Source organism: Amphibalanus amphitrite, unplaced genomic scaffold (genome assembly GCF_019059575.1).
Source record: "Amphibalanus amphitrite isolate SeventyFive unplaced genomic scaffold, NRLGWU_Aamphi_draft 000344F_arrow, whole genome shotgun sequence".
Classification (NCBI taxonomy): domain Eukaryota; kingdom Metazoa; phylum Arthropoda; class Thecostraca; order Balanomorpha; family Balanidae; genus Amphibalanus; species Amphibalanus amphitrite.
The window spans coordinates 430,040-446,104 of NW_024881839.1; the positions used below are offsets into that span (position 1 = coordinate 430,040).

Below are 16,065 nucleotides of genomic sequence, written 5' to 3' on the forward strand. Positions count from 1 at the left end.
TTCACCACGCCCGCAACCCCTTCCCCAGACGACCCTGGAGAACGTAGGCGACCGTCCGTTTGAGTTCAGCAAGGTCTACATCTTCGGCAAGTTCGACGCCTTCTGCTCTCGGCTGACCATGATCACCAATCTGTTTGATTCAATACAGGTCTACTCGCGACTCTTCAACTCACGAATCGAAGGTGAGAAAACGCTCCAATTATATAACTCATTTCAACTAGTTAGTTCCGTTTCAAAGATACGCATGTTAATCATGAAAACTCATGTTGCATGTCGGAAAGTTGTTTTATCCAATCGATGCATTGCAAATGAGAATGTCACGAATATGGCCCCTAAAATACATCGGCTTGCATGCTTCCATGTAGCTTCCAATTTCCATGCAATTCATCTGACGCGGTCTTTTCATTTTCAGTCTCATTCGCAGTTCCTTGATATCGTGTTGCAAGTCGGAATGTGTCCACGTCTGACCCCAGTATACCGTCACTCACAGGACTGTTGCAAGGAGTTCCCAGTAAGTGGCCTGCTTTGCGCTCGGATCTCGGCGGTTTCGATTTAAACACGACAGATAATGGTGTTACGAGTCAGTCGCTTTATGAAGTTTCAAGTTACTTTGTATATGATGCGTTGATAAGATTCCATATTGGCTGTTCAATTATTACGCTTCATTCCTACGCATCGGTTTAAATGGTCCTGAAAACAGTTGAGGGCGAACGGAAGTAAAGTATGCATCGGTAAAAGGGCTTGATTTTACCACACTTTCTACCTTTTGTTTTTCGTGAACACTTTACCCAGCTCCCTCAAAATGAGAAACAGGAGTTTCACTAAGTACAAGTTAAGCGTTATCACGTCCAGCATCTTCCAACGTTGATCTCTAATAATGTGACCCTGCCCAATAGGTCCTTAATCGCTGACCTTTAGTGGTAGATGAGACTCGTCCAATTGACGCTGCCCAACACCCCTAACCGCTGACCTCTAGTGGTGGAGGAGATCATCACCATGTTCCGCCAAATGGTGGACGATATCACCCAGAAGAAGTACGACTACCTCGACTACAAGAGCACCCAGTTCGCCTCCGACTACGCAGAGTTCCGGCGCGGCTCGGCCTCGCTGCTCGCGCAGATCAGAGGCACGCTCGAGCAGGGCTTCCACGATGTGTGGGAGACACCACAGGCGTTCTATTTCCTCGGAAGGTGAGGCAGCAAAACACGGAAGATGGGTAGTTTCGTAGTTCAGCGAAATGCATTCATTTATCAAATACATCTCTTATGCTGCATTTACTTGTCTGGTCTGGTGGGTCTGGTGTAGGTATACCTGACACTAGAGCTTTGTAAGATCACACTTCGAAATTCCTTATCGACAGGTTTGGAAATGCAGTAGTAGACAGTGGTCAGGTTCTGGCTTGGGCACGGATCACTTCACCGATTTACCGGCAGGTTTGAAAAGGTGGCGGCGGTGGTGCCCGGTCTGAACATGGCCGACAAGCACCAGCGTATTGCCGAGTACTACAGCCGCCTGGTGGCCACCATACAGCGGCACTACGTGCTGCACAAGGACAGCCCACCCGTGGCCTGGAACGAACCGCCGCTCGCAGGTATGTACCGGCTCAGTGAGAACGTCAGTATCTGAATATGGCTACACTTGATCACGTCGCCATTTCAATTGTGGAACACACGGTCAACACAGCTCACCGATGGTTCACTGCAAACAGCCTAAAAATTAATCCTACAAAAACAGATCTGGTGTTAATTAAGTCCAAAAGGCGTCAACTGAACCATAACTTCACGATCAATTTCGGCAATGCTGAAATTCCTCTGTCACCCGCTGTCAAAGTTCAGGTGTCAACCGTTATTCGTCGCTGTTATGCTACCATGGGAGGTCTCGCAAAATTGGCGCGGTCTCTCCCGGAGGAGGTGAAGAAAATGATAATCGAATCTTTAGTTTTTCCCCATTTAGTTTATTGCATGTCAGTCTGGGCCGGATGTGGGACAACTCAGAGGCAGCGTATTCAAAAGGTTATCAACCACTGTGCGCAGATAGTGGTGATGATCTGCCGTTCCGCGATCTGCCCATGTATCGGCGATACTGAGTGAATTGAGCTGGCCGAACGTGGATGTTTTGGTGGCTGAGCGTGACATGGCCATGATGCACAGCATACTGTATAACGACCAAGCGCCGGCCAGTCTGCGTGAGCGCGTTGTGTATCGCGACACTGTGTCAGTGCGAGACACGAGAGCGACCGATGCCGGTCAGCTGCAGTTGCCGCGAGTCCGCACCGAGCACGCTCGGAAGTTTTTCAACTCCCGAGCCGCGGCACAGTGGAACAGCGCGCCCGCAGAGATCAGGGAAGCTAGCACCGCCGCAAAGTGTCGCAGAATGGCTAGAGATCATTTTACTAGAACCGATTAGATGGTGAGCATGATATGTGATAGCGCTCTTTTAAAGGTGTATATATTTTTTTAGAGTTTTTAATGTCGCTTTGTTTTAACTCGACCATGTTTTAACTACCGTAAAGTGGGGCTATTTGAGACAGTGGGGCTATTTGAGACAGTATTTAAAATCACTATAAAATGAAGAGCGTTTGATTTTTATGTGATATTTTTGCTCAGGAAGGTGTGGAATCGAGCAGTAAATCGCCTGAGCAAAAATTAAGCATAAATTTCAAACGGTTCTTATTTTATAACAATTTTAAATACTGTCTCAAATAGCCCCACTGTCTCAAATAGCCCCACCTTACGGTATACATAGTTCAATCGTCTGTGTTCCTGTGTACTGACGCAAAGACGTAAGAGCCACGGTGAGTGGAAGTCTTTAAGAAATAAATGATGATGATGAATTCGACCTTACGACTTTCTTAAGGTGTCACTACTTTATTGTGACTTCATCACACCGCTACGACTTCATTGCAATGTCTCGAGCAAAGGACATATTCGCAGTGCATACCCCCAACGGTGACGTATTTTACGTTATCTGTGTGATGCGCATCTTATTGCAGTCATGTGTCTGTCCTTCGTTTTATCGGTTTCGTACGCCTCCAGCTGGCTTTGTTCCCCGTCTTGCTGGCTGGGGGACGCCGCCGTGCTGGGTTCTGCTGGGTGCCCTCGTTTTAGCTATCGACCAAACGGATGGTGGAGTGGGATCTATGCGGATTTCTGGCGTATTTCACACTGTTGAGCCACCGAAATGGGCTCCTCTGTATTGAATCATGTAATGCACAATGCACATTCTTACCAATTTTTCATTTCAATCTTTCAATATTTACGTTAAATATTTACGAATAATGAAATTGATCTACATGATCCTAGCGAGACACGGTCTCGTAAAATGTTCGTGGTGTTTGCTGTTTTACAAATGACAAATGAGTTTAGGTCTGCAAATAGTATTGCTGCCCTGGTTTACGCCGAGCACATGACCCAAAGCTACTCAGTGCAGCCGGCCGGTCTGTCACAGTTTTCGCTGTGTCTCTCCGCAGGTCAGCTGCGCTGGGCGCGGATGCTGTACCGCCGCCTCAGCGAGCCGATGGAGGTAATCCGTCACCATCCGGCGCTGCTGGCGCTCACAGAGACCAAGCGGGCCGTGCGGCGCTACAACAAGCTGGCCGTGTGCCTGTGGAGGCTGCAGCACCTGCTCCACCAGGCCTGGATGGACAGAAACGTACGGGACGGAGAGGGGGGGACTGATACTAGGGCCGGATGATTACATATAACGGATAGTGATGATTATAATGCCGTGATCGTAAAGTACCTGCTGCAGGTAGCTGCAAAATTAGTTTCTGATACATTTGAAATGAATCAGCTGGATTTTCCTTATTCCTGTGTATGTCATGTCAGTTGTCGATCAAACGCCGTATTCATCGTTATAAAAAGGCGTAAGACCGCACCAAATAAATGTTTTGTGTATAAATGAAATAATTTGTACGGCAATGACAATGTTCTGCCCTACTGTCTCTCGCTACATTGTTACATGCATCATTCATTTATCCCTCACCGAAGCTGACTGACCGTCAGGTGCTGTACATCGAGCGTCACCTGGCGTGGCCGGTGGTGGTCCAGGAAGGTGACGAGCTGCGGCTCAACTACAGCCACGAGATCCGCGTGCTGCTCAGGGAGATCGAGGTCATCCTGCGCATGGGTCTGCCCGTGCCGATCGTGGCCAGCGCCCTGCTCTCCCGCAGACAGTACCTGGTAGACTCGGCCAATTCCGTACAGGTAACGGGTGCTCGATGACATTGCACGCAAGAAGAGCGATGTAAACTGTGTATTTGGAGCTATGGGAAAGGGATTTGTCGCGAATGTTTGCATGACGTTCTGTGCATGTATGTCGGAATTGTGCATCCATGCCGATTACGGTCATACGTTGTATGGTTTTGTGTTTCATGAAGCCAATAAAATGATGTCGAAATAGTTCACTTCGTATCGGCAGAGTCGGCACAAAACAAAAAAGTAATTCATCTGATATACCTTGCCTTGTGAGCAAAAAGAAAAAAATGAGAAGTGAGTAACATCCATTGAGTTCACCGGTGACGGTTGTTTCCAGGACCTTCTGGAGTATTTTAGCGCGGTGCGCGGCCGGGTGGTGCCCAGCCTGCAGCCGCTGCTGGTGCCGCATGTGCAGCACGTGCGAACCATGCTGGACACGCGACTGGCGCGCCTCACATGGACCTCTGCCAAACTGGGCCCGACCGTGGCCGAGATCAGAGAGGCGGTGCGGCAACTGGAGGTGCTCATTGTAAGGTGAGGTGGGATGAATTAGTGGGGAAGGGGGGGGGGAGAGTTGCGGTGTCAGGGTGTGCGGAGACTAGGAGGTGTGACAGCAAGAAAAGAAGGAAAGAAAGTAGACGGCATTGCCGATGTCAATAGCACTGAACCGACCAAAATGCATTAGGTCAGGCACGGTCAGGCACAGTCTGTGTGTATATAGAGAAGTCTGTGGGTCAGGAGATACGAGGCGCAAGTCGGGAAAGACAGTCGTTCTTTTTGTTCCCCTGTGCTTCACTCAAGCATACGCTATTGAAAGAGTGCGACATAGCGCTACGAGGTTTAGTTTGCTTGAGCCTATCTCAAACTATATGCAAACAAACTTGAAAGAAACGATAATGGGTTCATTGCACCCTTGTCCCCGCCGTCACTGGCGCTGACCGCTTACTGCGTCCATCCTGGCTCCACACAGGCTGGTGGACATCCACGGCAGTCGGATAGAGGACACCCTCGGACGAATGTACTCGGTGCGACTGTACACTCTGCCCGGGGACAAGCCGTGGACGCTGGACGACTTCCTCGTGCGCACATACAAACTGTGTGTGCATTCGGCGCAAGTAAGGATGAAGCAATGTATCACTGTCTTATCTGAGATACATCACTGATTTAGCTCACTAATTACGTGTGTCACTGATATTTTCTTTTAAAAAATGCCCAATATTCATTGTTATGCGTTGGCGGACGGTCAGAACCCTTGTCCACGGTCATTGTTGTTGGCTTATGCTACATCTGCGCCCGATTACAGGAGCTGGACAGCCTGAGCGGCACCATCGAGCAGGGCGTCCAGGAGCTGGTGGAGCTGGTGCACCAACATGACCCCACGCGCGCCGAGGAGTCCTCCAGCGGCTTTGTCGAGACCGACGGCGAGTCGGACGGCACCGGATGTGAGTAGCGTGTCGCGGAGCGTCCTGGGCCTGGGCGGTTGAGAGGCGCCGCGTATCACCGTATCCATGCCGCTCGGCTTTCTTCCTTGGATTATGCTCAAAGTTCTGCTTTGAAAGACATTATTATCTTTGCTTTGGAGCATTTGTCCGTTTCTGAAGTAAAGGGTTAAGGTTGAGATAATTTATCTTATAGTGCTTGTTAGGAGAATTTCGCTGGTCTCCGCAAATGTTCCAACAAGCATAGTGTACGTACGTACAGTCCACAGCAGAAGTAATGTGGGGTTTCAGTCATGGGTATGTTCTGCTTCTGAAGCTTAGGAACGATTAGCCAGACTACAATGAAACTTTGATTGTAGCTTATATGTATCGTCACCCTTGCAGCTGCAACTTTAGCTATTGATATCTTCTTTTCGATCACTCCGCATTAAACAATCGCCAGTCAAAGCCAACCGTTGAGAATGGTAAAACCCTACATTACTTTAGCGGTGGGCTGTACGTACCCTTCCCACCCCACACACGGTTGTGGCTTCTGACGTCTTGGTCACTCCCTCCCTCAGCGTCGGCCAGCTCTCTGGCTCAGCCCCCGTCGGGCCCGTCCACCCCGATCCCCCCGGCCGGGTCAGAACTGGGCACCTCCCGCAGCACGGCACGGGCCGTCACCCCACAGGAGGTAAGTCCAGTGTCACCGCGGTAGATGTATCGCTGCTGCTAGCTTGCCATGCTGTGCGGGAGAGTTGAACAGCAGATGATTATTCGGCAGCTTGAAACATTGACGCTCATCAGACATTAACGCAAAAACAAAATCAGATGTTAACAAGCACTACGTCACTTGCGATGTATCGGATTGTACAAATTTATCTGCACGTTGATGATGAGACTCGCTTGATTAGCCATCCGTTATTGCTCTCGCTAATCACTTACTTGAAAACGAATGCTTCTTGAGTTCAGCACATACCAAAGCTTAGTGACGCCCTGAACCGTCTCGCTCCTTTCACTGCCGTCCACGCAGTTGGAGCGTCGTCGGAAGGAGATGCGCCAGCGGATGGAGCGGGCCGGCAAGGAGCTGCGCCGCCTCTACCACAGGAAGGTGCTGGAGGTGCTGCTGCGGGCCACAAAGGTGGCACTGGAGGCGCTCCGAAAACGGCTCTCCTGGGTGGAGAAGGGAACCTGTGAGTACAGGGAATAACGCCTCGGATAGGCGGTGTAATAGGAGTGTCGGCAGTCTTAGTTTTCAGGTGTGACTCTGAAGTAGGTGTTATATGAGTGTCGGTCGTCTTAGACTTATTAGATCTTAAGTATTCCGTATTCCGTTTAATTCTGGTTATGATGTTTTACCCATTTGCGGCATTTGTCTTTTTAATTAAACGATGGCTGTTTTCGGGCCGTTGGTACAGGATTGGACGCTCGCGTTTTTTTTCGTCATGTGTGTCCAGTGTCCACAACCATGCAATAATGCACTGCCATGTTATGGAACACTCAATGAAAAATTAACTTTGTGGCATTCTCTGTCGGCATATAGAACCGGCATAATAGCATACCTATAATAAAAGTGGAGTTATGGCACCGCTGTTGTTCCTATTTTTTTTTTTTTTTTTGAAAAATTGGAATCGATTCGTGCGCAGCTGCGATAGAAGACACCTCAGGTTAGTTACCAATTTGGTCCGGTAACTACACCTTTTTTACGGCCAACTACAGACATAGTGCACACATTTCAGGAATAGTGCAACCGATTTCGACAGTTCGGCATAGACAGACTACGCCGTACATACTGTCGCCTGCACTATTACTGAAATGTGTGCACTGTCGCCTAAATTGGCGTAAAAAGGTTGATACATAGTTGATAGTCTCCTCGCTGTACAATATGCGTTTTTACCTGTGATGTCGTATAAAAGTTGTAAGCAATGTACAATAAAGCATCACTAATCAATTGTATATAACCTGATTTGCGATGGATAGATGAGTTATTAGTCTGACTGGAGTGTTCTTACGCATGTGCGTTTAGATTCTGTATCCTCACTAGTGCTTTACAAAAAGCCTTATATTTGGTAGGTACACGATGAAGTGTATGCACATACAAAAAAAAACTAGGAAAATCGTTAACGTCTTGGATTGTTTTTTTATAGTTTGGCTGAGGCAATTTCCTAATGAAAGGGTTGAAATACGTATATACATTTGGCTTCTTACATGTTCAAAACGTTTCAAAATAACTTTATCATACAGTTAACTTGTACTCATTATTGAGCTCTTGGTAGTGGTAAATAAAAAAATTCAATGGATTGATTCTAGTTTGAAATTTAGACCTTGACCTTACCATGTCAAAATATGTTTTATGCCCCAACCAGTAATGACATTGTTTTATCACTGACTACGTTTTTCTTTCAACTACACTCAACATTCTGCAATTTCTAAAGCATTTTGACCCACAAAGGACATCTTTTACCGTGTTCCATGGCCATCATTGTGCACCACCCTTTTCCAGATGCGTTTAGAAGAGTGCGGATCCGTAAGTTGAGCTGTATTGCCAGTGTTGCTAACCCGTCCTCTCGCCAAATTTAAAACGGCATAGGCGCCCGTATTAATTTAACCTGTCGAATCAAAGGCAGATATACGACGCCTCTGTAGAAGAAACTGAGGGACGTTTGAATAAAACGTGAATGCTCACGGTGAAGTTAAATCGTGTCACAGATTTTCCGATGGGATTTTTTAACTTTGCTTTCATTCTGCAATATGCGCACATTTTGCACTTGCAGCTCATATTCCCATTCCGGTTAATGTATCAAGTAAGAGCATAGCATGTCTGGTATAAAAGTGAGTTTACCTTGGTAAAGGACTTAAAGAAGCATCAAATTGAACATACAAAAAGGGATAGGTAAAGTTGGTTCGCCGCTGGTAATTTGAGTGGAGTGCTCGAACAGGGTGATCTGTTTTGCAAAATAAGATCATTTTATCGAAAGGATATTCAATGGACAGCATTCACAAATAAAACAAAACTTTTAATGGATAATCTCTCTTATTTGTTTCAAATCGTACATGAGACACTGCATGCTTATAAAAGGGACTACCTCTTCTCGTTTGTGTGTCAGTGAATTATTGCGTCAAGTCCATGCACGGAGCCAGTATTTCCTTTGATATGGCCTATGCTTCTATATATCGACACCTTTTTTTAAACCCCACATCTGTTCTCCGGTGAATTTCCGGAAAGCATGAAAGATCTCTTTTTAGAAGTGTCCAATTGTCCGATCCTGATCAAATTTGTGTGTTCGTAAGCTTGCTCTGGCATTTCTTGATCTGCCAAGATAGACAAACTTGAGAAAAATCGAGTGTCTGTACCTTTTTTGAAGGTTTCTAAATAACTTGTCTGAAATTCACGGGAGAACAAATGTGGGGTTTAAAAAAAGGTGTCGATATAGCTGGTGAAAAATACATCGGCTCTCTTTCCCTCCGTTCTCTTAGCACCTATCACCCTGTATGCTGTCGTTTTCAGGCATCTCGAATCCCTGCGATGAGGCTTACCCCACCGTTGCCTTAGCTACTTTCTGGAAGACACGACATTAAATAGTAATTGATCTTCCGGGATAAAACGTAGCTTGAGCCCTTGCATAAGTGTATCAATGTCGTGCCTTGTATCAGCGTTGTAACATGTGTTTGTGTCGTATTTTGTATCGGTGTTGTACCGTTAATCCATGTTATGTTGTGGGAAGGTCGATGCTGTTTTGTATTGTACTGTCTCGTGTCGTAGCTGTCTGTGTGGATGTTATGCGTGAAGTGTTCGAATTATGATGGTGGACCTAGTGGCTCTTTGGTATAGTAGCGAACGTTCGCATTCGCTACTGGTTGTCTTATGTGTTATGTAATCCCGCAATGGCTTGGCAACCAGCGACCTCTTGACCTTATCGTGCACATCTACGAGTAGAATTATAACAATACATAACGGATGTTAGCGCCGTCGGACTTTCGTGCCCGTCTGAGTTGAAATGTTATGCCAACATATCAACCGGAGACGGGGACCAAAGTCTGTCTATTAAGATGCGTGGTTCTGACGCCTCGTCTCAGCGTTACAGCATTACCGACATCATGTGTGGAACGGTATTGCGGTCATACTGGACCGCCCCATATGAGTCTCGTCCCTACCCCCTCTGACCCTCTCCCCTGGACGACCACCCCAGTGTCGCTGGTGACGCCCGAGCAGCCGGCCGTGTTCAGTGTCGAGGCCAGCCTGGACGTGCCACATGTGGTGGTCTCCCCCACTCTGGACCAGGTCCAGGAGACGCTCGTCAGGGCCGGGAAAATCATACTGTCGGTCAGCAAGGGCGTCGGACAGTGGTGCCGACACAAGAAACACAAGGTGGGGAGCCACGGATAACTGCATGCGTTAAACATCCGTGTTTGGTAGTGAATGTCTTGTTGTAGGGAAGGTTCTTCATAACGTACATAAAAGTATGTTCACCATGACAGCCCATATAAGTGGCATAGGTACTCTTAAACACGGGAGATTCTTGCGTTACTTATGGCAGCGATTAACATTGGACATAATACCTCGAACGGTGCTGCTCCTACGAACTTATAGCCCAGCAAACGCTGACTTAGCACTTACAGTGACATTTGAACCATTGCTCTCTGTCGATAAGAGTATGCGAGTGTTCAGTTTCGCTGGCAGGTGCCCTCGAACGCCGAGCTTCCGCCGCCACTACCGGTCGGCCCCGAGCCGCCCAAGTCTCGCTGGGGCACCCAGCTTCAGAAGGCAGTCCAGTAAGTCTTCCTGACACCCGAGCGTGGATTAGCCTAACTTACCCAGCTGCTACGGGCGCCGGTGTTCGGCTAACGACATCATATGTTGGTCAGAAGTGTGCTGGAGTCTGAAGAGATCATTTGAGGATCTAGTCATTGATTAATTTTTTATTGGTGTCTGGTGGGGCGTAAATGATTCCATTATATATCCAGCAGCTCTATTGGTTATAGATAAAAATTAGGCATTTTCCTGACCTGCACCGAATCTAATTAGCATTACCAGAAACGATAAAATTGAGTTATTCTCAACCTCAACTCGATACAAGTCATCGATTCGAAATTCAATTGTCCCTCTTCCAGATACCGTGAGATCCAAGCCAAACACAAGAACTACTACTCTTACGTCCACGACAACAAGGAGGTGGTCAAGTTGGTCGCCCTGCTGGCCAACTGTCTGCACAACACGCGCTTGGTGAGGGCTGTGGTCACTGGTCTGTCAATACGCGATTGGTGAGGGTGGCACTTTGGACGCTAACCCTCACTGAGGGGTGAGGGCTAGCGTCCATATCCTTCCTGTTTGCTGAGCGATATCTATCTGCCCCCTCCCATCCGCACTTCCTTTGTCACAGGTCTTTTTCGTCCTGTTGAATCCATCTCATTGACGTCACCCATCTGGAAGAGGGACTGTGTATTTTACTCGCCCCGCCCAGTTCGACGCGGTAAGAGCAAAATACGACGTAAGTACGGGCAAGTATTTTACAGCCCGTCCTGGGTCACCCCCGTGCTGTGTGACCCTGCCCTGTGCCCCTGCAGCGTTTCGCCGACCTGCTGGCCGGCTGGGAGCCGTACCACCACCTCTGGCGGATGGACCGGCGCGCCACCATGAAGGCCGTCACACGACGGAGACCCTCGCTGATCGAGTTCGAGACCGAGATGCAGCGCTACAAGGACATAGAGGCAGAGCTGGCCGAAAAACCGGCCACCAGCCGTGTCGGGGCGCTGGTCATCTGCACAGGTCAGTGCCAAACCACTACAACCTGAACATGGTGGGACGAATAGTATGGTGCCCGGCTGAGAAAATGGATTATCTGAAAAAAATGGAAAGGCATTATTGGGAGTCGATCTTCAGAATTTGCAGTGCGCCCATATTAGAATCGTTAATGCGCTTCAATTTAATAGCTTCCTCGCTTGCAATACGCCTTTTTCACGCTTCAATAATGCTCGCCTTAAGTTGGCACCCTGATCACTTGATTAGTCAGCTCTGTACCCTAGTCTAGTCCCTAACCTCTAGCTCCCCTTTTCCTCTCCTCCAGTCCAGCTGCAGCGGCGGCTGATGTCCGAGGCCCGCGGCTGGCTGGCGCGCTACGGCGAGGCGTGCCGGGACCAGCAGCGGCGCCAAACGGCCCGCCTGATGGCACATCTCACACAGGAGGCGCGGAGACTGGCGCAGCCCATCAGTGACCTGGAGGACGTGCGTGCCGCCATGGAGGTGCTCCGCCGCGTCAGGGATATGGAGATCGACACGGACAGGGCCATCGAGCCCATCGAGGTGAGACGGCGGAAGCAAAGAGGGGCTGAGAGGTATGGACTGGCGGACGGACTGGCAGGGAATGTATTCAGTGTTGTAAATGCATCGCAACTCTTTGATTGTGGTTTGTGCTATACCTTGACACGGAAAATGAAAAACTTACGATTTCCTAAGCAATCGGCATGATATTTGTATTTTCTTTATCTCTACTTTGGATAAGATATGTCCTTTTATGCTAACGATATGTTCATCAGCAGAAAGAACAAGCTTTTGAAGCGCGGTACTTCTCTGCGTGATATGTCACGCCGCCGCGTCTATCATCTGCCCTGTGACGATCTCCAGGAGAGTCTGCTGGTGCTGGCCAAGTTCGGCCAGCCCTCCAGCCGGGAGGACGCAGACGCCGTGGACACTCTCCGGTACACCTGGCAGCGCGTGCAGAGCCACGCCGCCGAGGTGCAGTCGCTGCTGCGCTCCGTGGAGCCGCACTTCCGCGGCGAGCTGGTGCGCAACCTGGCGCAGTTCGAGCGCGACGTGCGCCAGTTTTGTGCCGACTACCGGCGCCAGGGGCCCATGTCGCCCGGTCTGGAGCCGCGCGAGGCCTCCGATCGGATGCAGCTCTTCCAGGTAGGAGTTAAAGGGGAGAGGGGTGACACCGCGGAATGGCTGCGGAGGCATTCAAATTATACCATTATTTATGATTCGCGGAAGCTATTCGATTTAATTACGATTCAATGTTCCGACTGAGAGGTGTTCCGACTTCAATGTTTCGCTGAACTGCAAAACATCTGTATATCAACGAAGATGATAATTTTCACAGTGGTCGAACAGGCATTGCTTGATTGATTGAGACTTCATTTGATAAGATAGTAACAAATTATCAATATTATATCTCATCTAGCGTTCTGTGTGAGAAATTTGGTTTCCGGCTGCGTTGGACTGCGAAACTTTCGGAGCACTCCGAATTCCTCGGATAGACGGTGCCTGGGATAGACGGTGCAAGGCTACCTGACAGCTGACTTTTAATGACAAGCAGACGCCAGTGGTGAGTCTGTTCTGTCTCTGTCTGTCTTTCCCTACCTCCCCCCTCTCTCTCTCTCTCTCTTTCTTTCTTTCTCTCTCTCTCCCTCCCTCCCTCTCTCTCTCTCTCTCTCTCTCTCTCTCTCTCTCTCTCTCTCTCTCTCTCTCTCTCTCTCTCTCCCTCTCCTCCCTCCCCATGCATACATTATGGTGCGCGCGGCTCGGGACAGCCGACGCCCGGCAGGCTCTGCTCTGAAGGACGCCGTGTCCTAAATATGAGGCTATTATGTATGCGTGCCAGCGCGGCGACGCCATGAATGCTTTTAGTGCGTTTGTCGTAACCTTGTGGAACAAATAATGATTTAACGTTATCTTTGGAGCGATTTTAGACTTAATTCCTACATACTTCTAAAAGTACCGCAGCTTGCAATAAATTTGGTAGAATTATGAGACGTGGGGATCGGGGAAGGGTGACTTTACTCCTATTCACAGTACTAGCACAGGCGCACGGAGCCCTGCATTCTGCAATGACATGCAGGCAATGAACGTTGGAGTCGAGCCGTGACGCTCGAACCAATGGGCGACCAGCCGGAGATGCGCTCAGGTTTTGCTCTTCACCCTGGAAGGAGATGGACGGTGCAATGGTGGTCCGTCATCGATTACGACCAGTCCAGATCTACATATGTACATATGCTGGGTGCATCAGCTCAGGCGTCGGGTGTGGCAATGATTAAGCGCCACCTTCCAACGGTAACATCGTCTAATTCAATCATCTCTCAACTTCTGTCAGTTTCGTCCATGACATCCAGTCAGGTGATAAAAGAGCAGTGGACAGTATCAACGGACAGGTGGTAACTGGTTAACCTTTCGCGAGTCGCGATGGAGGCGCGACAGGGGTGACATATCGTGCATATCTTGCGATGGAGACGTAACAGTGACGGGATACCGGGCAGTGTTGCCAATCGGGTCTAGCAAGACCTGGTGGAAATGTGAAGGCAAAAGGTAAAAGGTCGTCAATCTTTACGGCGTTGGTAAATATATATAGGTAAAACGGTGTGATAGTGATTAGATATTAGATAGACTTTTTAACGAGTTCTACGAGCGGTTTTAGGAATATCTATAACTGGAATGAATGACATGTTATCTACGAAAGCGTAACATGGCTGAAGGTGGTAGTTGATCGGCGAACTAATCTGTTCTCCATTCCCTATGTATATAGTGTGGAAAACTTCGTGACCGGCCGTCCTCACATCGCCACTCCGAGCAGCGGAGCCGCCCGGACTCGGAGAGCGCGGCCAAGGTTGCGTCGGCCTGACGGCAACGCCGGAGGCATAGACACGGCACGACGGAGCTGCACCTCTGGACCAGTCGACCACCGAAGACAGCGCGAACCAAGGCCAAGAGAACACGGCGGCCGGACGACGGTGCCCGAGGCAGGAGTGTGCCGCCCGGCCCGAGCGGTGGGGCGTGTGACGTCACGAGGCGCGCCCGGGGTGGGGACTGCGTCGGGGCTGGGCTGCTAAGAGCCTGAGGCTACCCGGCCCCTGGTCCACTCGTCGACGACAAGATGGCGGTGCCGTGTAGCTCCTCCTCCCGACGGAGGGCTGGGGAGGAGGCGAGGTTGGCCGTGACCGAGTGATATAAAAAGCGTGTGTTCGGGAGTTCGGGGCTTCACTTCCTTTCTCTTGGGAGCTCTCGCTCATTCGTGGTGGTGACGCCGCTCGCGGCTGACGTCTCGACACTTCTCTCACAATGTAAGTACCTGGGGCCTATCTTCCACCCAGTTGGAGGTCTCTGACTGAATTCTTGCACTGCCCTAGTCGCGCCCTTGGCTAGCTAACCGGCGGAGCGAGAGGGTTTGAGCCTGACTTCGGATCAAGACTCGGCTGTGGTCGGAGATATGTCTCAGGCACAGACACACACATATACACACACTGGCGTTGATAACAGTAATTTAAGATTTGGCCGCGGTACTGTGAACTGGGAACTGTGACAAGAGCGACAGGTTGGTTTACATGTCACTGTGAGTCGTGACTGTGAGACACGGTCTTTGGGACTTGACTCATTCCATTTCGGCTCTTCCGCTTGACTTATTTGGCTACTATATGAGTCAGTCCCACCCCTTTGGCAATATCGAATCGGTGTTATGATTTGGCTTGGTCATTGTTTCGGTTTTTGTTTCGGCACTTTGGCTATATTCACTTTAGCAGTGCACGGTTACCGTGACATTGCCCGTTTTCTGGCTCTTTTTGTTTGAATTGTTCGCTTTTATTTATTTCGGCCTTTTCAATTACAATATATATTTAATATGTATACCTTCTACGTTCTTTCTCGAGGTTGGAAATGATTGTGGAAACGCTGGCAATATGATGATTCGGACACGAACGGGTTTGTGGGACACATGGTTTTTGGTCGATCAGAATACCCCTAGACAACGGCTAAAGGATTGTTGAGTGTTAAGACGATACCCCTAGACAACGATGAGTAGGATTGTGCAGATGACACAGATTAGAATACCCCTAGACACACGAGGAATATTAGCAGAAGCTACCACAACAGCCAGTAGGCGGGCCTGAATCCTTCCACACACCCATCCTTGACCCACTCTACATCCTCATCCTTCTCCCAATCATCCTCATCCTTATCCCCATTCCAAACACCACTTATAAATTCACACTGGGGGCTCGTCCGGGATGTGATCTTAATCAGTTCGATTAAGAGACCTGGAGATGGGGCATCTCCTTGGCCCTACTGGCTTTTGCTTGTTTAATAACCTTGTTTATTATTTTGTTTATGGTCATTGTTTCCGGCTCCGAACTGTAATCACATTCAGTCTGGGCTCGGCCATCAGTGAAAGTGATTGAGGACGGTAGGTGCAAAACACGCACAAACAAATTCTGAGGGTCGGTTAGTGTTCACAGTACCGCGAGCCTGAGGTTAAGTTTGAAATTGAAAGTCACGGATACGGAATGGACACGATCATTACACACAGACAACGGGACTGGGAAGGTGCGCGGAGGGCGTTGACCTCTTCGCACGGCAAGGGTTACAAACACCTGTAACCATGAGTTATTCGGTGCCTTCATTACCAGAAGGTATTCTTCGGTAATGGTGCAAATTTGCATGTTGATCGGCTCGATCACGAAGCTTGGAT

At 49.0% G+C, this 16,065-nt stretch overlaps 1 protein-coding gene across 1 annotated transcript in view; it reads left to right on the top strand.

The window, feature by feature from the left end:
- LOC122389109 (dynein axonemal heavy chain 5-like) overlaps positions 1-16,065 on the top strand; it is an 85,701-nt gene that overhangs the window by 7,213 nt on the left and 62,423 nt on the right. The window contains exons 11-27 of the mRNA XM_043380802.1: positions 29-182; positions 434-511; positions 977-1,190; positions 1,434-1,591; positions 3,470-3,651; positions 4,005-4,205; positions 4,534-4,730; positions 5,167-5,311; positions 5,500-5,638; positions 6,196-6,308; positions 6,648-6,819; positions 9,805-9,983; positions 10,296-10,387; positions 10,727-10,838; positions 11,180-11,381; positions 11,680-11,915; positions 12,237-12,518. Coding sequence (XP_043236737.1) covers positions 29-182; positions 434-511; positions 977-1,190; positions 1,434-1,591; positions 3,470-3,651; positions 4,005-4,205; positions 4,534-4,730; positions 5,167-5,311; positions 5,500-5,638; positions 6,196-6,308; positions 6,648-6,819; positions 9,805-9,983; positions 10,296-10,387; positions 10,727-10,838; positions 11,180-11,381; positions 11,680-11,915; positions 12,237-12,518 — 2,856 coding nt within the window. The remainder of the gene's footprint in view (positions 1-28; positions 183-433; positions 512-976; positions 1,191-1,433; positions 1,592-3,469; positions 3,652-4,004; positions 4,206-4,533; positions 4,731-5,166; positions 5,312-5,499; positions 5,639-6,195; positions 6,309-6,647; positions 6,820-9,804; positions 9,984-10,295; positions 10,388-10,726; positions 10,839-11,179; positions 11,382-11,679; positions 11,916-12,236; positions 12,519-16,065) is intronic.